Source organism: Tenrec ecaudatus, chromosome 13, assembly GCF_050624435.1.
Source record: "Tenrec ecaudatus isolate mTenEca1 chromosome 13, mTenEca1.hap1, whole genome shotgun sequence".
Taxonomy (NCBI): domain Eukaryota; kingdom Metazoa; phylum Chordata; class Mammalia; order Afrosoricida; family Tenrecidae; genus Tenrec; species Tenrec ecaudatus.
In genome coordinates, this window is record NC_134542.1 from 55,225,936 (window position 1) to 55,247,702 (window position 21,767).

The following is a 21,767-nucleotide window of genomic DNA, read 5'->3' on the forward strand; positions in this document are numbered from 1 at the left end:
AGCTTAATAAATTCTTGACTAACAGGATGAATTATAGGAACCAAGTCTATTAGGAAATGAATAATAAAGCCATTTATTCAAATCCAAAAGTGAAATGCAAACAGAGTTACCTACTGTGCTTTAATTTCCTATTCATGAATACGGAATGATTTCCTCAGTCATACAAAGAAAAGCTTTCATAATAAAAAAAAGTTGTATGCAGTGACTGTTAAAACATTACAAATAGATTAGAAAATAATTTTCAATGTTTTATTTTAATAGCTCTCAAAAAACCATTACCAAAAAAACTAACCTAAACAGTCCCCTAAATGTAGGAACCCCCACCAAAAAAAAAGTTATTATTGGAGAGATAATTTTCTTCTAGTTCTTGGTGTCTCTGCTACTGGTTTAGAATGATTTTTTTTAAAACTTCAATGTATAGGCAGAAAAAAATATTATATAGTATCTTGCCTTTGTGAAGGTGACATAAAAATATGTTAGAGACCAGAACTGTACAGAAGACCAGCACTGCCAGTCCTGAACCATTTGCCTTAGTAAAGATTATCAAGTAGTGGGGAGGCAGGAGCCTTGTAATCCGTTCACATCGTACTTCTATTATTACTGTCAGAACTACAGCGCATACTTGAACCTCACTTTTCCAATATTTTAATAAGGAAATTAAGTAAGAGGGTGGTAGGCAGCATAAACTTATACTATATAGAAAGTACATCCCAGGTACTTTGAAAATATAAGTGATTTATGAAAGAAATTACCATCTGCATTTTACAGAAGACACACATACACACGATCATAAACAGCAATCTAAGCCTGATATTGAAGAATATAGTGATACGTTTCAGAAGATGCACCTAAAAAAAAAAAATCCAGTTGCCTCTGAGTGGAATAAAATAGATTTGGGATCACTTCAGGTCTTATAGAAGTATCTGACATTTATATATTTTATAATATTTTTACAGTATTATGTAATTTTAATGTGACACCCACTTTGAAACGTAGAAAATATTTTTAAATGACTTTTTCACGAATATTTTAAACTAACTTACCAATTACTCCCTTAGCAGGTCTGAAAACAACATCCTTATATAAACACCATCCTTAAATAAACTTAAGTTTTAATTTAAAAGCCATGCCTTTAACACACCACTGACAGTAAAAGGCATTTTATTTTAAAATCTGAAGTCATCTAAACCTTATATTCTGTATTGCCATTAAGAAGGCACAATTTAAAAAAAAAACCAGAAGACACAATTTAGTTATGCTACATCATGTAATAACCTTCAAGCAAGAAATTAAATGAAGGCTCAAATTAAGACAGCCATCATGACCTTTAAAAATAAAACAAATCAAAATTAAGTCTCAAATGAATAAGTAATCTAATTTTTGCCCTGTCAACTACTCTGAAAAATGTAATTACTTATACATAATCTAAAACTATTTACATAACTTTAGCATAATTGCCCCCACCTTGTTAATGTTTAATTGCTCCACAGCGTTTACTTCCTTTCAATCAGACTCTGGCAACCACATGCTAAGCTTTATAAGGTGACAACGTGTGCCTACCAAATCACATCAATTAGAACTACAATGTGTCTACCTTGAGAATGCACCATTCAAACACTTCACAAAATCAGATTAGAACAAAGGGCAAAAAACATTATTACCCTTTATAAAAATATCTCCAAGTAAAGAACAGATCCCATTATTTCAAAACAGATCACTAACCAAAAGAGTCAGAAAGAATGATACATATAAAACAGATATACGGTGAAGGAAACTTGGTACAAAGAGGTTCCTATCAGTATTATCTTGTCTCCTTTCCAAGAAACACAGCAGCCGTGACAAAAGGCAACCAAGCACAGTCAACTGAACCTATGTTCATCTCTTTTCCCTCCCAAAACACCTAACGACAGTCACTGTAGAAAGTTTTGGGTTTGGGAGACCAAAGGCACTATGAAAGGTGAGACAAAGGTTCCTGATTGGAATCAAGGAGAACCAGTTTTAAATGCTCAATATAAGGATTAAACCTTTGCCTCTCATCATCCTAGGCAGCCAGGTAACTAACTACTACTTTCCCACTCTGTCCCGAGACATCAAGAATCTAGTTTCTGAAGAAAAGGAATCTAAAAGGCTCAAGATTCATGATTCCAATCACAGTAAACAGAGCACCGCTAACATGAACAATGGCACCCGGTGTGTGATGTGTTAAACACTGGGCAGCTTGAACACCAGGTATACTCACCATGGTTCAAAGGATGCACAATAAGGCTATCTGCTCCTGAAAAGATTTGATTAAGAGTCCTGGAAACCCAAAGGAGCAGTTCTCCGTCCTAAGAGTCTCAATGGACTCAATGGCAGTGAACTTGGGTAAAGATCTAAGGAAGTGAAAATCTATGTTAGAGAAGCAGACTTCTCACCAGCTTCTAAAGTAAGGCTGGATATTAAAGATTGTTTGTTAGAAAAAAAAATTTAATTTAAAAGCAACAAAGCCCACATGGAAAAAGCACACCAGCATGTGCTATCACGAGATATCAAAGGGATCAGGTATCAGGCATCATCAGAACAAAAAAATCCTATCATAGTGAATGAGGGGGGGGAGTGCGGAGTGGAAACCCAAAGCCCATTTGTAGGCAACTGGACATCCCCTTACAGAAGGGTCTCAGATAGGAGAGGAGCCAGTCAGGGTGCGATGTAGCAACAATGAAACATACAACTTTCCTCTAGTTCCTAAATGTCCCATCCCACCTCCACGCCCCGCTATCATGATCCCAATTCTACCTTACAAATCTGGGTAGATCAGAGGAAGTACACACTAGTACAGATAGGAACTGGAAACACGGGGAATCCAGGGCAGATGATCCCTTCAGGACCAGTGGTGTGAGGAGGATGGAGGGAGGGGAGGCTGAAAGGAGGAACCAATTACAAGGATCTCCATGTGACCTCCTCCCTGGGGGACAGACAACAGAAAAGTAGGTGAAGGGAGATGTTGGACAGTGCAAGATATGACAAAATAATCATTTGTAAATTATCAAGGGTTCATGAGGGAGGGGGAAGCATGGAGGGAAGGGGAAAAAATGAGGAGCTGCTGCCAGGGGCTTAGGTGGAGAGATGTTTTGAGAATGATGAGGGCAATGAATGTACAAATGTGCTTTACACAATGGATGTATGTATGGATTGTGATAAGAGTTGTATGAGCCCCTAATAAAACGATTAAAAATAAAATTTTAATTTAAGATTCTTCCAACACAGACAACCCAGTTTAAAAATGGGCAAAAGACATGAATAGCCACTTCAGCAAAGAGGACATTCAAGCAGTAAACAAATACATGAAAAGGTGATAATGATCAGTAGCCATCCCAAAAAACTAACCCCCCTTCATGGCATACAGTTGATTCCCAACTCTTACCTAGCCTATATAGTTTCCAGGGCTGTAATTCTTTATAGAAGCAGATAGCCTCATTTTGTTCCTGCAGAGCTGCTGGTGGGTTTGAGCCACAAACTCTGTGGTTAGTAGTCCAAAGCTTATCCAACAGTGCTGCCAAAGGCTCCTTAAACAGATGCTACTCAAAGTTACAATGAAATACCAGCTCATCCCTACAAAAATAGCAGTAATTTAAAAAAATCAGAAAACAAAAAAAGCTGGCAAGACTATGAGGAGACTGGAACCATTACCCACGAAGGGTGGAATTGTAAAATGGCACAACAGTATGGCATTTCCTCATTAAAAACAGAACTACCTTGTGATCCAGCAATCCTACCCCTAGGTATGTGTACCCTAGATCTAACACACAAGCATGCACGTGCACCTAGAAGAAACATAAATATGAACATGCATATGCACTCCTGTTTACCAGGGCACTATCCACAACAGCACACAGATGGGCACAGTCTAAGCATGCATCAGCTAGAAATGGAGAGACAAGGAAACGGATTCCCCACTCAGTCTCCGGAAGAAGCCAGCTCTTCAGGACCGGCTCAGAACCCACAAGGGCAGTCCTAACCTGTCTTGTAAGGTCGCTATGAGTCAGAATCAATTCAATGGCACTGAGTTTGTTTTTGTTGTTGGTTTGTTTTATGGGAGGTTTATTTAGGATCGCTGAGTCAAAACCAACTTGATTGCTGTGGGTCTGTTTCATTTTGTTGTGTGTGTTTGTTTTTTCAACAACCCACTACAACTTATATCCACAAACTATTGAGAAACACTCACTGAAATTTCTTTGAGCCTAGTTCCCTCTTTATAGAAAGAATCCTGTCTTTGCTCTAAAGGAGCAGCAGCATCCAGTAATGCAAAAAGATTAAGAAGCAAGCCCAAAGTTTTATAGGGTGCACACAAGGAGCAGCTAACTCAGATCAGAATAAAAATAACAATAAAGTAGCAAAGTAAGTAAGACAAATTAGTCTTTTCCCCCACTTCCTGGGAAAAATAATCAGAACACTGAATTCCTACCATCATCAGCAAAAGTGCTACAGTCTAAAGCTTAAATTGTTAATGTTAACACAAATAAGGACTTATTAAAAATTAAGTGATCTAACATCGAAGAGAAATGACAGATCAATGTAAGACACAGCTCAAGAGAAAACAATATAAATTTTAAAAAGGCAAAGGAGAAGTAAGTATAAAATTGTAGCAGAAGAAAACTCAGGGGTGGTGATGAAGAAAGATAAATCAAATACATTCTTCAGCAGAGATGATAATATAACATGATATAAGTGTTTCTTAAATTATCTAATGCTGATTTCCCACTTTGCCATATGGTTAAGTTGTTTCTGTTCCAGACATTAACATTATGGATAAGAACTTAATTTCAGTTACAGAATCAAGAACAAGCAAAACGAAAGACAACAGTCCCTTACTGTGCATAAAGACGCAAGCATAAAATAGTACTGATGCCGCTAAATCCAATGACATTTCTTTACACAATCTGCTATTCTCAGATTTAAAAATTACACAAGAAACCTTCAGTTACTTAATGCTAATTATAAGAGTTAAAATAAGAGCATAGCTGTCAGTGAAAAGTCTAGGCTTTTACCCCTAGATTTCTCAAAACAATCCCCTTTATTCATTTGCTTGCTATTAGTTACATACAACACACCCCACACTCACCTCATCTTTTTTTTCAAAATACGTACTTTTGGTGTTTCTGTACCATTAAATCTTTCTTTAGATAAAGTCTTTAAACTCAAAGTAGAAGCAGCAGTGGCTCCCAGTGGCCAACTTATGCTAAATAAAATTCCCTTACCATAGTTTGTGTATTTTCATATGATTTCTACTATTACAAGAACTTCACAGAAATCATGTATGGAAGGTAGCAGAGGAAAATTAACTTTAATTCTGTGCTCTTCCATTTAACCAACACTAAGAAAATTATAATTAATGCTTTCCAGTCAGCTAAAAGACCCTTGAAAGCATGAAATTAATCCCTTTGTCTGGTGTGTTCCTAAATTTTCAATGTTTATGAGGTCATTTACTTGACTCAGTTAAAGAATTATACACTACTGTGGGCCTAACAAAGCACTGCCGTCTATCTATCTGTTGTAAGAGTCTAGGCAGGGTGGGGTTGGTCACGAGCAGCACCAATTCCACTGAGACATTCTAGCCCAACTATGTAGCTGAAGAATCAGGTGACAAACTAAACTTCTGACCAGGAGATCCATGGTGTGAAATCCTGCCACAAGATTTCTGGTCCCTGGTATTCAAATCAATACTTCTAAGCGTTGTTGTGCAAGGGACATAGCAGATGAAATTACTCATCAACTAACTATAAACAGGGGAGCTTATTCTAGCTGGGCCGGTCTAATCACATGATCCCTACATAGCAGAAAAGTGAAGACAAAAAAACAAAATCAAAGCATGAAAAAGACTCAAATGATAATTGTTGACTTTTAAGCGTGAAGAGCCATGAATCAAGCAATGAGGGTGTCCTCTAGAAGTCCACTTCCAGCCCAAAAAGCAAGTAAAGAAACAGGGAGCACACTCCTACAAGTACCTAGAATTGAATTCTGCCAGTTCTACTGGAATAGAATTCTGGATGCGCTTGGAAGTGGACTCGTGCGTGGAATCGTCACAGGAGCAGGGCTCTGCTTCAGCCTGAGCTGGGAAACCACACCCAGCTCAGCGCTGCTTTCTTGACTTCTCACTTAGAGGAACCAAAAGAAGTACGCGTGTGTTGTTTAAAGGCAGTGCATTTATGGAAAGTGTTCACAGCAGTTAGAGAAAACAAATACCAATGTTGCTACCTAAAGTGGGGTGCTGTAACAAATACAAAAAAAATGCTGAAGCGACTTTGAAATCAAGAAATGATTGAATGCTAGAAAAATTTTAAGGAGCCATACAAAGCCTAAAGACACTGCCAGTGAGAACTCAGAGTATTTGAAGAAATCTAAACTTGAGAAGAGAGATATAGCTGTATATTGTTTTGCTTTCTATTATGAAAATCGCTACATTTTAACTTAAAGGCTTAGTCTATTTACATCTCATGTAACTGTTGTTTTGGCTAGTTTTAAATGTATTCCCTTATTGCAAACAACAAACTGCATAGTTGGCAAAAATAAATATAAGCATTTTTTGCTTTATAAATGTAGTGTTCCTTTGATATTTACTATTTTCCATCTTTAAAAGGTTTTGCCTGTGTTCAAACATTTTTTCCATGTCTTAACCTCTGCCATCTCCCACCAGAAGTGCTGTATGAGGTTTCTAAGTGACAGTTCTGCTTCCATCCTTGAACTGCTTGCTAGCTCCACTCTACTCTGAAAAGAGCAGTCTCATCCTAATTGTTCTTCTGAGTTAAAACCAGATGCCTGGCCTATAAAACTCTACACAACCTGCTCCCATTACCTCTCTGGTCTCGATTTCTACGACTTTCCGTCTCAATCGTTCTATTTCAGCAATGCTCCTTGCAGCACGCTCAAGGGATTTATGTCCACTGCTCCCTCTGTCAAAACCCTCTCCTCTGCCTCCCAAGAATGCCGCGGCTGCCGGCTGCCGCCGCGCTACAGAGCTGGGGTGAGGGCGCCTGCCAGGGTAGGGCTAGAGAAATGGGAGCCGCACACCTTTAGAAGTGAACAGACACAGATGAAAAGCTATTTCAAGATATAATAGCTTCACATTGATATTTTGGTTTAAGAAAGTCCTATGATTGTGTAGCAGTGCTTTTTTGCTTGCTCTCTTTATAAAGATATTATAAGCATATAAAGACGTGTTGGAATCCCACCTCTATACCTGTAGATATGACTGGTTGTAAATAGTGTATTATTATGTTAATAATAGTTTTCCTTTTTTAGTGCAGTGTGTGTCCTAAACCCAATCACTGCTATGTTATCCAAGGAGCAGATCAGTTGCAGAAGGAAGCAGGCACACAAGGGAGAAGACTGTGGGCACATGATCAACCAAGATCAGCACAATATGTGTGTGTATGTGTTTGTGTGTGTGACATTCTCTTCAAAATGTTAAGAATTTATATATTACACACACACACACACACACACACACACCATATGTACTCGAGTATAAGCCAACCCGAATATCAACTGAGGCACCTAATTTTACCACAAAAACTGCATTAAAAATGTGCTGGAAAACTCGGCTTATACATGAATATATATGTTAAGTAAATCCTTATCATTTTGAGGAGAGCATCACATCTTATTTATACATTCAGAACAGAGTGATAAACAGAGCATTTCCTTCCTGAGAGAAGCTACTGACATTTAAGGAAATCTCATACGTGTACTATTAGAGAAAAGCTTATGGCAAATGTTACCACAGCAAATACTATCTTCATTGAGAGAGTAAAGCAAGGTCTCTCGGTGTTAAAAGTCGTTGCTTACCTGTTCCAGGAGTACCTGTGGCAACTCCAACAAGAGGACTCTGCATTACTGAAATGTTCGCCTACAAGAAAACAGAAGAACATATTCAAGATGAAAAGGTGAAACTATAACCATACAAAACCTAACCAAAATCTTCACTTAACAGACAGCTGACTACCTATCAGGTGCTGGGGATGCATGTCATTAACTCACAATCTAAAAGTACTCTTCAACTTTAAAAAACCAGGAGCAGTGTCAATGCTAACTCTCAATATGCGGTTTTAAAAAGGAAATTAAGACTTGTTTTAAGAAATTATTTTTAATAGAAAGTAGCATGGTGGCTATTTATAGTTCCTAATGTTCAATATTTAAAATTCATCAAGTTTATATTTAAAAGAGCAGAACTTTAGACAGACACTTACAAACAATAAAATGCTACAGATTTATATCTGATTCTACCATAAAAGGCAGCATGCTCTGCCAAGTTGTGGCTGTTAGGGGCCAATGAGTTGGTTCTGACTCATAATGAACCTATATACAAAAGACGAAACACGACACAGTCCTGTACGGTGTTCCGAAGTGTTTATCCACTTGAGCCCACAGTTGAAGGCAATGTGCTAATCCATCTCCTTGGGAGTCCTCCTTTTTCACCAACCTTCTACTTTACCAAATATAATGTACTTTCGCAAGAACTTTCCTGAGAACACCCCGGAGAAACATGCCCCTACCGCGGCCAGTAGAAAGCTACAAAGTCAAAAAATTATCAGCACTAGTCCCTTTAAATATAAGATTAAAGCTATTACATAGCCTGCTAGGAACAATTGTGATAGGCATGCATATTTGCATCTGTAAAAGATACAAAGTGGCCTACTTAAAAAAGAGAAGCCCATACTACCTGTAACTCATAATCGAGAGGGGTCAGAGAAAAAAAGGTGGGGGGAGTGGTCACAGGAGTATCTGCACAGCCAGGCTAGTATAAACATTGGCTCTACAGCCAAGCCTGCATGGGTGGTAAGCCAGGTGATGCCATACCTTCAACACACGGAACACCTTTCTGTGTTCTTGCTTCCTAATTCATAAAATAAAGGCCACAATACCTACACCATAGAATTATGTGTGAGGATAATATATGAAACGCTGTAAAATAAGGATGTGTACACAGTAAGTACAGATTGAAGTATTGCTTTCTGGTCACTGCCGGTTCCATCAGAACAGAGAATGTCGACAGCACACAATCCCTGACGGCAGAAAGAAAGCAAAACACAACCTCGAGCACCTGCACCAAAGGCAGCAGGCCTACTAGACGATCAGTCATCCCCAGCAGGAGGCTTCCTGGAAGGGCTCTGAGATGATACGGTTCTTACACAAAGGGGCTTCCCAAAGTTCATGTGAAAATAGAAGTAAGAGCATGACATTTTTCCACAAACCTCAACAAAACAAAAAGTCTCAAATAATTGCAAAGTTCCCTTTATCTGGATACAATTCTCAATCTCCTGTGTTCTTTCACTAATGTATAAACAATAAGCAATTTTAAGAACTAGATTAACATATTAACTCACACTCTACAGGAACAGTAAGAAAATCAGGGTCATACCAGGAAGCACTGGTGGAACATGGGGAAGTGCTAGCAACCAAAAGTAACCACAGCACTTTGTCACCAAATTGAAAGGCAGGCAATATGCAGCCCACCGAGCAGCTCTGCTGGGGAAAGATGGGGACATCTGCTTCCATAAAGGTCCCAACCAAGGAAATTATGGGGCAGACAGAGTCGCTGTGAGTCACAATCAACCCGACGGCCCACGACAACTACAAGCAGGATCCCACTGGACAAGCGGAAAACACATACCTATAAAATGACAAGTGACTTACATGAGAAAATGATCTCAGGTTCTACTACATTTTTAAGCACCCTTGAGAAACGAAATAATAAATGTCCTTAATGCTTATTTTATGAAATGTGATTATGTTATAAATTGTTTTCTAAGGTCCACAAAAATACTATAGATCTTAGGAAAACTTTCCAATGACTGACACTGACTGTATGGTCACATAAAAACAGGAAAATATATACTATCAGGCTATGTAGATCACCTGTCGTCTTGAAGTTAAAGGTGCTGACCCAAGTCCTGGGCTGGACATGTCGTCGTATATACTTCTAACTGGCGGAGCTCCACTTTTATCTTTGTGAGCTGGGACAACGGGCTGCGGGGGTGATCCACCTAAATGTACAAAAACACAGACATGCTGGTTAACAAAGGACCATCTGTAACTTCTGATCCCTTTTTAAATTTACAAGGGATGTCAAAAGGTTTCAAATCTCTCTCACACATACACACACACACACACACACACACACGTTTATTCCAAACAAAATAGGCACGTCTGTGTGATCAAGTTCTGTCGGCAGCAGTACTTGTCCGGTTTCCTCAGGATGCCCTCCAAAAATAAAAAGACTAACAAGAGCATTGTGCTAAGATCAACTTTCAAAAGATTGATCTATCAATCTTCTAAGAAATATTGAAACTGATGAAGTTAAATTTATGGAAAGACATAATGAGGGGGAAAGTCTTTGGTCTGCCAACACAATCTATTGATCCAACTGACAGAGTGGCTTCCCACAGGTCAGAGGTAAACTCAGCAGGTTATAGTAATGTTTTGGAAGATTTCAAAAGTGCGATATTAATAATTTTTTACAAGTGCACTGATGAGACAGAGGCCCATAAAATGGGAGCAAGAATCTATCCCCCACTCCCACCACAGCAAACACCTGCTCATTTTTCACAGGTAGCCAGAGCTATCCTATGAGAATTTTGTTGGGAAACCTTACCTCATCCACCATACAACCATGTTCTTGCCCTTTAAGATTTGTTTTTGTTATCAAAACTCAACAGTTAAAGAGACCACAATCTGAGTCCTTCGAAGATGGACTGAAGTTGCTGAAAGTGCCATTTTTACATGGTGTGGCTTGCAGAGCATGGGATCCTTTGGAAACAGGTTAGGGAAAAGGACACACAACCTTCAGAAGTGTAGAGGCCTAGATGGAGCATAGGTCTAGAAACGATAGCTTCACACATTGACCATCTGTAATTCCGTACCAAGACTTTTAACTTACCCATATATATATTTAAAATACTAACCTAACACTTGTCTCCTGGTGCTTCTCAAACCTTAAAGTAAAAACTCATTACCTAGGAATCTTGTTTTTTTTTCAAATCTGTTCAAAAGTCTGCGGTAGAACCTGAATTATTTATTTCTCTTTTTCTCTTATAGTTTTAAAAAATTTTATTAGGGGCTCATACAACTCTTATCACAATCCATACGTATACATGTATCAATTGTATAAAGCACATCCATACATTCTTTGCCCTAATCATTTTCAAAGCATTTGCTCTCCACTTAAGCCCTTTGCATCAGGTCCTCTTTTTTTCCCCTCCCTCCCTGCAATCCCCCTCCCTCAAGAGGCCTTGATAATTTATAGATTGTTATTTTGTCATATCTTGCCCTATCCCGAGTCTCCCTTCCCCCCCTTCCCTGCCGTCATCTACCAGGGAGGAGGTCACATGTGGATCCTTGTAATCAGTTCCCCCTTTCCAACCCACTCACCCTCCACTCTCCCAGTATCGCCCCTCACACCCCTGGTCCTGAAGGTATCATCCACCCTGGATTCCCTGTGCCTCCAGCTCCCATATGCACCAGTGTACAACATCTGCCCTATCCAGTCCTGCAAGGTAGAATTTGGATCATGGTAGTGGGCGGGAGGAAGCATCCAGGATCTGGGGGAAAGCTGTGTTCTTCATCAGTACTACATCGCACCCTGACTGACCCATCTCCTCTTCTAAACCCCTCTATGAGGGGATCTCCAGTGGCCGACAAATGGGCTTTGGGTCTCCATTCTGCACTTCCCCCTTCATTCACTATGTTTTATATATGTGTGTATATATATATGTATATATATATATAATTTTTTTTTGCATGATGCCTTATACCTGGTCCCTTTGGCAGGTGTGATTGCACAGGCTGGTGTGCTTCTTCCATGTGGGCTTTATTGCTTCTGAGCTAAATGGCCGCTTGTTCACCTTCAAGCCTTGAAGACCCCAGACACTATCTCTTTCGATAGCAGGGCACCATCAGCTTTCTTCGCCACATTTACTTATGCACCCGTTTGTCTTCGGCAATCATATCATGGAGGTGTGTAATCAATGATATGATATTTTGTTCTTTGATGCCTGATAACTGATCCCTTTGGGACCACTCGATCACACAGGCTGGTGTGTTCTTCCATGTGGACTTTGTTGCTTCTGAGCTAGATGGCCGCTTGTTTATCTTCAAGCCTTTAAGACCACAGACGCTATATCTTTTGATAGCCGGGCACCATCAGCTTTCTTCACCACATTTGCTTGTTTACCCGCTTTGGCTTCAGCAGTTGTGTCGGGAGGGTGAGCATCATACAGTGCAAATTTAATAAAAGAAAGTATTCATGCATTGAGGGAGTGCTTGAGTAGAGGCCCAAGGTCCTTCGCCACTTTAATACTAAACCTATAAATATAGACACATAGATCTATTTACCCATCCTCATATATATATTTGCATGTACATGTCTTTGTCTAGACCTCCACAAATGCCCGTTGACTCCGAGCTCTTTCCTCCATCTCCCTTGACTTTCCTCCTGTCCAACTACCATGCTCCGTCCCCACCTGGGCTACAGCTATACCTCTTCTCTACGCAACCTTACCCTTGATCATTCCCCACCAGGCCTGCCACTCCCCCTCACTACCATTTTGGGTCCCATGTTGTTCCCTTGTCCCTGGGTTTGTTAACACCACTTATTAACCCCCCCACAGCCCCCACCCCAAGTCCTCCTGGAACTGTCGGTCACGTTGTTTTTCCTCCAGATAATTCATCCAGCCTGTCCTATTCAGGCAGACCTGTGGAGACAATAACATGCACGAAAACAAGACAGAGGAAAACAAAGCAACAGTATACAACCAGACAACAAAACAACAAAAACAAACCACTGACAAAGAACAAAACAAAACACTTCACGAAAGAAAAGCATGTAGTTAGTTCAAGGATCGTTTGTTGAATTATACATTTCTAACAAGCTTTGGGATACTAACTGCAAAGTCAGCAGTTCAAAACAATCAGCCACTCCACAAGAGAACGGATGTGGGTTTCTATTCCCATGACGAGTTAGTCTCAGAAACTCACAGAGGTAGCTCTACCCTGGCCCATAGGGTCGATGAGTGGGCAAACTCGATGGCAGTGCACTTGTTTTTCTGAACAAGCTCCAAGGGATGCCAATGCCACAAATCCACACTTTGAATAAAGTTTCAAAAGTACTTGCCATAATCTATTAATTTTCAAAACACACATGACCTTTGCTTTCTGTTTTAATATTTCCAAAGAGAAAAGCTTGATCTTATTTCTCATTTGAAAGTACACATTAAACTGTACCAGTTTACATGCCCTTGAATAAATTTACTAATCCACTGTGCAATTTGACTATCAATATTAAACAGATTCGTGTTTCTCATAGTATAAATACATTTAAGTATATAATAAAGATTTCTAAAAGGAACAATTTTTTTGTGATGTAAAGCTACTTTATACACCCGAGAATTAGCAATGCCAATGAGCGAAACAGCCAAGGGATTCCGGAAAACAAACACCCAAATCCAGGCAGTATAGCATAAACCATTAAGAACATAAGCTATGGAGCAAATATGACCTGGGCTCTAAGCCCCCTGGTGGCCTAGGGGCTTACAAATTAGGTTATTATTCACAAGATCAGTAGCTGAGCCCACCAGCCACTGGGAGAGAAGATACAACTTTCTGCCCTGTAAAGATTTTACAGCCTAAAAAATGCAAAGGGGCAGTTCTACTCTGTCCTGTAAAGTCACTAGCAGTTGGAATCGTCTTGATGGCAGTGAGTTTGGATTTGGATGGCACTTACTAACAAGTGAGCATCAGCAAGTTCTTTCTCAGCTTCTGATTTCTCTTTGAAAAATCTGTCCTTGGTGGCACAGGGGTTAAAGTGCTTGGCTGCTGCTAACCTCAAAAGCCAGCAGTTGAAGCCTACCATCTATACCAGCCCCTCCACAGCACAAACATGCAGAACTCTACCTCCCTAAAGATTACAGAACTAGAAACCCTACTGGGCAGCTCTACCCAGTTCTGCAAAAACCAAACCCATTGTCTTCAACTTCATTCCCACTCACAGTGACTCTACCTGGCAGAACAAAACTGCCCCTCTGAGTTTCTTTGACTGTGAATCTTTATGAGAATAGAAAACCTTCTCTTTCTCTCACGGAGCAGATAGTGGTTTTGAAATGCTGAGCGTGCAGTTAGCAGCCCAACAAATAACCCACTCTGCCACTGGGCCAGGGTCACCAAAACTTAGCATCAAGTCAATGGCAATTGGTTTGATTTTGTAATGATAATTAGAGAAAGAAAGTGAAAAGAACATGTAACATGCTTATTTTACTGCCAGGCTGATAAAAAGTTCAACAAATATTAGCTATAATCATAAAATAATAAGTGGAATATACAATCAGCTGCTGTAGTAAATAAGGTTCTCAAGTGAATTACGTCAAATATAATATTTGATCATTTCTTCCATTAATCCTTTAAAAAACAAAGCACTTTAAACCAAATAATACTCAAAAGCAATTACAGTGGGAAGGGTTGCCACTGTGAAAATGATACTAGTTTACAATTGGAATTCAACTATGGTGTAGGTAATTCTCACTAGTCCTAGTCGTAGTACTTCTTTGATAAAGAAGTTCTGTAATTAATAGATGTTGTGTATTTAGGTAACAATATTCTGTCTTGACCATTAGAAATGCCAGGTAAAAGCTTTCCATACTTGGCAAACTAAGTTATTTCACTAAACGCATTATATGTGACACTAAGGGAGAAAACTGAGTTCTATCTCTAAATTCTAAAATCACACTTCTTTTGACAAGGTATTTGCTTTCCTTATTCGAAATTTAGTTGGCGTTAAAGGATCACATTTCACCATTTCTAAAAGGCAATCACTTCTAACATCTCTGAAATGGAAATATTTTAGAAACAATGGCATCTTAGCACTGTCATATTTAGTGTTTTTCCTCAAAAACTAAACACACTGTCATTCAATGCATATTCGGATGTCAAGGCCAACTCATAGGCCAACCATGGAGTTATAAATCTATACAGGGGCCGAGAGTCTCATTTCTCTCCCGCGGAGCAGGAGGTGGATTTACAACAGCAGCCCTGCCGTTAGCAGTCCAGTGCCTAACCCACAATGCCATCGGGACATAAAATCATGGTGAACCTCACAATCAATGGCATCTTAGATGGGATAAAATTCAGTACACATATTTTTCACAAGTGGTTCTTGGAATCTCAGTGGCTTTTAATCCACACATCTCTATTACCAAAGTCAACTAAAATCAAGGTTATAACTTTGCTTTAATGTTTTGATAAAGGTGAATGTTATACCATTCTGTTTATTTCTAAACTTGTATATTTCTATTAGTATTATTATAAAACTATTTTCAGCACTTTACCTACCTGCAAGTAAAGGTGATCTCATTTCCATCACTCCTACTGATGGACCACTGATTGACCGAGATTGCGGAGTCACTGGAGCTGGCAAATCCCCCATTAGAAATCCAGGTAAAAACTGGGCGTTGACCCCTGGCTTTGGCGACGCAGGTGAACCCAGCATCATTGGTTCAGATCCTAAAAGAACCCAAAATATTAAAAATAATTAAAGACATTTCTATTATGTTAGCAACCAAAAAATGCAACAAGTGGGCATAATTTTGAGAATTACATCAAAATTGTTAAATATTACAGAACCATACTTGAATTTATTATTTTAAAGCAATAAAAATGTAAAATGTTGAAAAGTTTAAAAAAATGTTAAATGTTATCATGTATTAGCAATAGCAACATGTGACAGTTATTCTGAACCAAATTTATGTCACAAATTTAAGAACCAAAGCTTACTTTTAAATTTAAAAAATGCTTAATGACTTTTTCTTAAAAACATATCTAATATAATCAGAATTTTCCATTTCTGGGTCACCTTCTATTATGACGGATGGAGTACACAAAATCTTATTAGCAAATCAGATTCAAGAGCATTAAACCATATTTTGTGATAAAGGTGTAATCATATAGACACAGATGAAAGAACTAGAGAACTAATAATACAGTATCTTAAATCAGAAACATTAGAAAGGCTTATTTTAGCCTTCTTGAAAATAATTTTAAGAGTTAGGAATAAATAAAAGACTTCCTAATATAAAATCAGTTTTAAAAGAGAACTGATAACTCAGTTATTCAAAATTAATTTTAAGAATTAAGTAAAACCAAATAACCCAACTCACTGCCATCAAGTGGATTCAGATTCATAGTGACCCCACAGGCAAGCCCATGGCTGCCTCTATGGGTCTCTGAGACTGTAGATCTTTATGGAGGAGAAAGCCTCATCTTTCTCCCAGGAAGTGGCTGATGCTTTCAAACCGCTGGCTTGCACTTAGCAACCAAACAAGCACTACACTACCAGGGCTCCTTGCATATTAATGTCCCAACTATAGCTATAAAGAAACTCTAATTTTAATTTCAGTACACAATAGCACTGTAAAGAAACTGTAGGATCCAAAGTCAAAGACTTGGATACAAGTTCTCTCAACAAAATGATTATACTCAGCTGTATGAGCTAGCTAAGAAAGAAAGCATTTGACTTTGTACCTAATATATAAAGTTATAAAGGTAGAATTTGCAATTACTGCTTATGAAAATGTAGCTTTTCAACAGTGAAAGGCTTGCATCAGATTTGAGGCACTCAGAAAGGCCAGGTTTTGGAATTTCAAACTTTAAAGAAAAGTTCACTATCTTTGATACATTTTTTTTCATGAACTTCTTGAAGTCCCATCATATTTTTTATAAACTATTCTTTAACGTCTCAACAACCTTAAACATTTGCTTCCAGCTAACCAAAAGCTTCCAATCATTTTTTCTTTCTCATCTCTCATTCGACACTTCAGTATTTCAATGAAAGTACATGAAAGACAAAAGGAAGAGCAATTCCTGGGGAAAAATAAGCAAATACTGAAGTACAGTTTGGAGAATTGTAATTCGTTTTAAATGATAGTGATTAAGTTACTATTCCTATTTCTAAAGAATGTATGCTAAAATAAACCTAAAGTAAAAGCAGAAGTAACATCTAGTTGGTACCCAGGCTTTTAAAAAAATTCTGGACAGATTTTTTTAACCACAGTAATAAAAACTCAGGTTTATGTCAGAGAAGCAATTAGTTTCACTCCTCCATCCTCCCAAAGGGGGGTGGTGTCTGGCTCGCTCTCTCCCCTCTCTCAAGTTCCGATATACCTGGATAGATATACTGAGACACAATAGAAAGCACTACCGATCAAAGGACAAGTTGTCATTAACCACCCCTCATGGCTGAATCCCCCATAAGAGAAAGCTTACATAATTTGTAAGAATCCTCCACGGCTTAGGCTCTACCTCACAAGATAGAATGTTCCTAAATGATAGCTACTGTAACTCGGTTAACAATTTGGTGCACAGCTAAAACTAAAAGACAACAGTTGAATTTAATACACCAGTAGGAGGTGGTAGAAAGTGTATTCCTTGCCTGAACAGCTCCAGAATGTAGCCTTGAAAAATTAAAATAAGCTATGTCTGATTTCTACTCAGGCTATACAAAAGGACAGGTTTCACTGACATTTGTAATCCCAGAAAAAAAACTCCAAAAGCAAACTCACTGTCGATTCATGGCGACCCTACAGGGCAGGGCAGGGCAGAAGTGCCCTCAGGAGTCTCGGACCGGAGTTTACTAGAGTAGAAAGCCCTAGCTGGAGCTTGAGGAGCGGCTGGTGGTTGCGACCTGGGAACCTCGGCGATCGCAGCCCAATGCGAAACCATTACACCACCAGGGCTCCCCTTGCCCAGCAAATAGGCACGCCAAAGTATTTCTTAATAAACACTAACAACTGGATATGAATCATTTTCCGGTATCTCAAATATATTTTTTAAATACTTAACAGTTGTAGATAAATTAAAATGTAGCACAAAATGGGTATTAATGACTGATGCACTTTGTTTCTTATGGGACTAACACAAATCAGGTTGACCTTACTCGTGTCTCATAATAAATACATTTCAGAGGTGCAATTTGCACAAAACTTAGGACGAGCGTTCTTAAGGTACACTTCGTAAGACGCATTCGACAAGATACGGATTGCACTTTTCCAAACGTAATGTTCCCGTTACGTCTCAGTGGCACAGACGGTCTATTTTCTGTTCTAAATTTTTAAACAGGTCTCACAACTCAGCAGCCACAAAAACATGGGAAGGTTGATAGGTGCTTCCCAACGACGAAACATTCCACAAAAGCTCGCCAGACACCACGTGGCTGAAGGAGAACATTCACGCGGCGCGCGGCTACAGGAGCGGACTAAGTGCAACGCGGAGCCGCCGGGAAACGGCGGGGCTTGCTATCCAGCCGTCACCATCACCTGGCGGGTCACTCGTCTCGCGGTTCAGGGGTCCGTGAGGCGCAGAAAGCCCGGAAGAGTCCTCCCATTAAACAGGGGCAGCAGGGATATCACACCAGGAGCTGGGAAGTCCACAGGTGACCCAGAAGCGGCCGACTGTCACCCGCATCCCGGGCGCCGCCCACCCACGTGTGCGGGGTCAGCACCTTTCACCGCCGCTCCCCGGAAGCCCGAGCCGCGGCGCCGGGGCGGGACGCGCCCCAGGCCCGCCCGACTGCCCGCGCGCGGGAGCGAGCCCGCAGCGTCACCCCGACAGCTGTTTCCCGGGGTGCTCCCGGCCGGCGGGCGCGGACGTGGGAGCTGGGGACCGAGGCTCTCCCTCCGGCCCCGAGGCCAGCAAGGAGCCAGACCCGAAGGCCGCGGCGCGACCCGCAGCGCCGGCGGCGGGGCCCAGGGAAGTTCCACTCACCTAGTGCGGGCGCCTGGGGCTCCACGGCAAAGGCTGCCATTCCGGCGGCAACTACACCGGGCCCGGAACGGTCCCGATTTTCAAAAATGGCGGAAACGCCCCACGGCTCGGGGCGGGCCCTTTATGGGGAGCGTCACTTCCGGACATGCGCTCTCGGTTGTGGGCGTGGTCTCCGGGTTGGGGCGTGGTCGCCAAGTTGGACCCTGGCCGCTGTTTGGGCGCAGGAGCCGCTGGCGCAGAACAGGGCTTCCCTGGGAGGGTGGGGGCCACTGCAGGAGGGGAATACGATTAAGGAGTATGGTTCCTTAGGGGATTGGACTGAGTGTAATTGATGGAAGCCAACTGCTTCGTTTGTCCCCTGCCAAGGCGACTGGTGAATTCAAACTGCTGACCCTGAATACACCAGCTGCCCAACTCACTCTGCCACCGGGCACAGAGAGAGGTGGATAGGATTGTGTAAATGAAAGATATGCTAGAAACATTGACATCAGACTGTTCGCAGGAAACATGGACTGGGATTGAGTTCTAGGATTGGTTTGTAAGTTAGTGTACAAAAGACCTTCCAATTATTTTACAAAAGTTTTCAGTGTTCACTCTAGATGATATTCAGGTTTGTTTGTTTTTTCACCATAAAAGCTGTTGCTTTTTGTTCAGAAAGTGAGTCATGGTCTTCACCTTATTTCCAACTTCTACCCTTTCACCTGACTTTCCTATTATGATACACAAATGCCAGCTCTGCCCCATCTTAAAACCCTCTCTGGGTCCTATTCCTCCTCCTAGCTATCATGATCAAATTTCTCTCACATTTTTTTTCAACATTTCAAAAGAAGAATCCACAGATTTTACAAGGTAATTTGTTTTTGCTAAGTCCACCGAATCCTATTTTCTTTTTAATTTATTACACCCTGAAATGTAAAAATCCTTATTAGTAATGCAATTACAAACCTCAACTGTTTTTCTTGTAATTGCCAAAATTTAGCCTGTCACCTTCCCAGCTGGAGTATTCAAAAATTTGACGCTCACTTCCTAAAAAACCTTTTAAAAAGTAAATAAAACAAAGTTCTCTGTTTTTCTTGATGTCACACTGTCCTGTTTGTTCTCATCTTAACTGTTAGTGTTACTCAACCATATCCATCCGGAATTCCCGATAAGGGGTCATTGCAACCCTTTTGTTCTAAAATACTTATTTTAATTATTTTCTTGAGTGCAGGGACCTTAACTTGTTCTTTTCTATCACTTTTCAATAAATTTATGTTGACAAATCAATGACAAGCTCTAAGTAATTCTTGAATGAGGAGTCATCTGACATAATTTTGCATGTATACAATTTTTTAAATCCTAAATTATCACACTAATTCAATTAAACATTGTGATTTCTAGAAACATGGAAATAATTATATTTATCAAATGAACTGTCTGGAGTTTAAATTTTTTGGTTCTTTGTTTATGTTGTTGTTAAAGGAGATTTCTGTAACTTGAATTATCTTTAATGAGAAGCATATTTATAGAGAATTTTCACATTTTCCTATTTATAATTAAGTCTTTAGAAATATTGTATTCTTCTTTACATAAATTCTATTATTTTAATTGTAGCATGTCTCTCGGGGACAAAAGAGTCCATCAAAGTGTTGTCTTTAAAAGCCAATGTTTTCAAATTTAGGTGGGAAATCTTTTCTTAATACTACTGTGTAAATGTTTAATACATACAATGATTGTTAACTGGGTTGATGAACTGAAGCCCACCACCTCAGGGGTCTTGCCTCCTAATCTGCCGTCTCCCTATCTCACACATACCCAAAAGTGGAATTTTTGGACTACCTAAGGCTACAGGAACCCCAACCTGAAAACGGATTGCTCTGTACTATATACCTTTAACTTTCTTCTAAATTCAAAACAATTGTTAAAAGGTCAGACATGAAATCTCGTGCTTATTTGGCAGCACGCATACTAAAATGGCACCTGCAGACTAGCGTGGCCCCTGCGCAAGGAGAACACACATGTTAAGTGTTCCATGCTTATAGAACTATGTGAAATCTCAAATTGTATCCACTTTCAATGAATTTGATAGAATAAAAGTAAAACTGCTTATGTCATATATACTGAACATTCATCAACTTAAATATAAACTCAGCATCTTTCTCCTTAAAGTCCACCCTCTCAGTCTGTTCTACAAAGTACAAAGAGTAAATTGAAGAGGAAAAAGAGAGCCACCTTCAGAGAGACGTTAGTAACAGGATGGATTTTGTCATCATTGGAAAGAGGGTGAGAATCATCTTACGACTCACACTCCATCATCCTAGCCTCTGACCACTTGTACAGTTTGGATGGGTAAATAGCATAGATTGTGATGTCACATAGAACTCAGAGAGGTACTCCCTTGCTCTGTGCCACTTGCTGTTCTGTTGCATGCCCTTTGTGATTTGCCTCAGTGTGGTGGGGTCAGATTGGACACAATTCCCACACTGTGTCTCCAGTGTTGTGTCCCCAGTAGGGCTATGGGTCAGTGAGGAATGTCACGTCTCATAGTGGGGCCAGCCATATGGTCCTCCCTGTGCATTGGCTGCTCTGAGCAGGGATATCCTCAAGGTTTGATAGGTCGGGATGTGTTTCTCTCTCTCTCCCCCTTCATTTGCTCCTGTGTGCTCTGAACAGATATGTCCCTATTCCTGAGCTGCAGCTTCAGTGCTGTCCTCTGAAGTAAATTCTGTTGGGAAAGGCAGCTGTCCAAGTAGTGGGGATTGGGGCCGGCCCCTGAGATCTCTCTACTGGTTCCCTGCTTCATTCCAGTATGTATGCGATACAGAAAGATTTATCCCAAGCCGTTTCCCCCAAATATATGCAAAATCTAGCTGCTTGCTACACATGGTAAATCAACTTGGAAGTCAACAAAAGTAGGTCTCTACAAAATCTCTACAAAAGTAGAGAATATTCTCCCTAAGGGTTATCCATCATCCAGAGCAATCAGACTATATAGTCTGTCCCAC

General features: G+C 40.1%; 1 protein-coding gene across 2 annotated transcripts in view; it reads right to left on the reverse strand.

Annotated features, from left to right (window-relative positions):
* Positions 1–18,914, reverse strand: part of NUP35 (nucleoporin 35) — a 32,499-nt gene extending 13,585 nt beyond the window's left edge. The window contains exons 1-4 of one of the 2 annotated variants that reach the window (XM_075529459.1): positions 18,784–18,914; positions 15,358–15,528; positions 9,895–10,022; positions 7,825–7,885 (exon numbers count right to left, since the gene is read on the reverse strand). In XM_075529459.1, the coding sequence (XP_075385574.1) occupies positions 7,825–7,885; positions 9,895–10,022; positions 15,358–15,528; positions 18,784–18,823 (400 nt within the window). In that variant the 5' untranslated portion in view covers positions 18,824–18,914. Of the gene's footprint in view, positions 1–7,824; positions 7,886–9,894; positions 10,023–15,357; positions 15,529–18,335; positions 18,456–18,783 lie in introns of those variants that run through there. The other variant, XM_075529463.1, reaches the window with a different exon arrangement.
* Between the last annotated feature and the right edge of the window lie 2,853 nt (positions 18,915–21,767).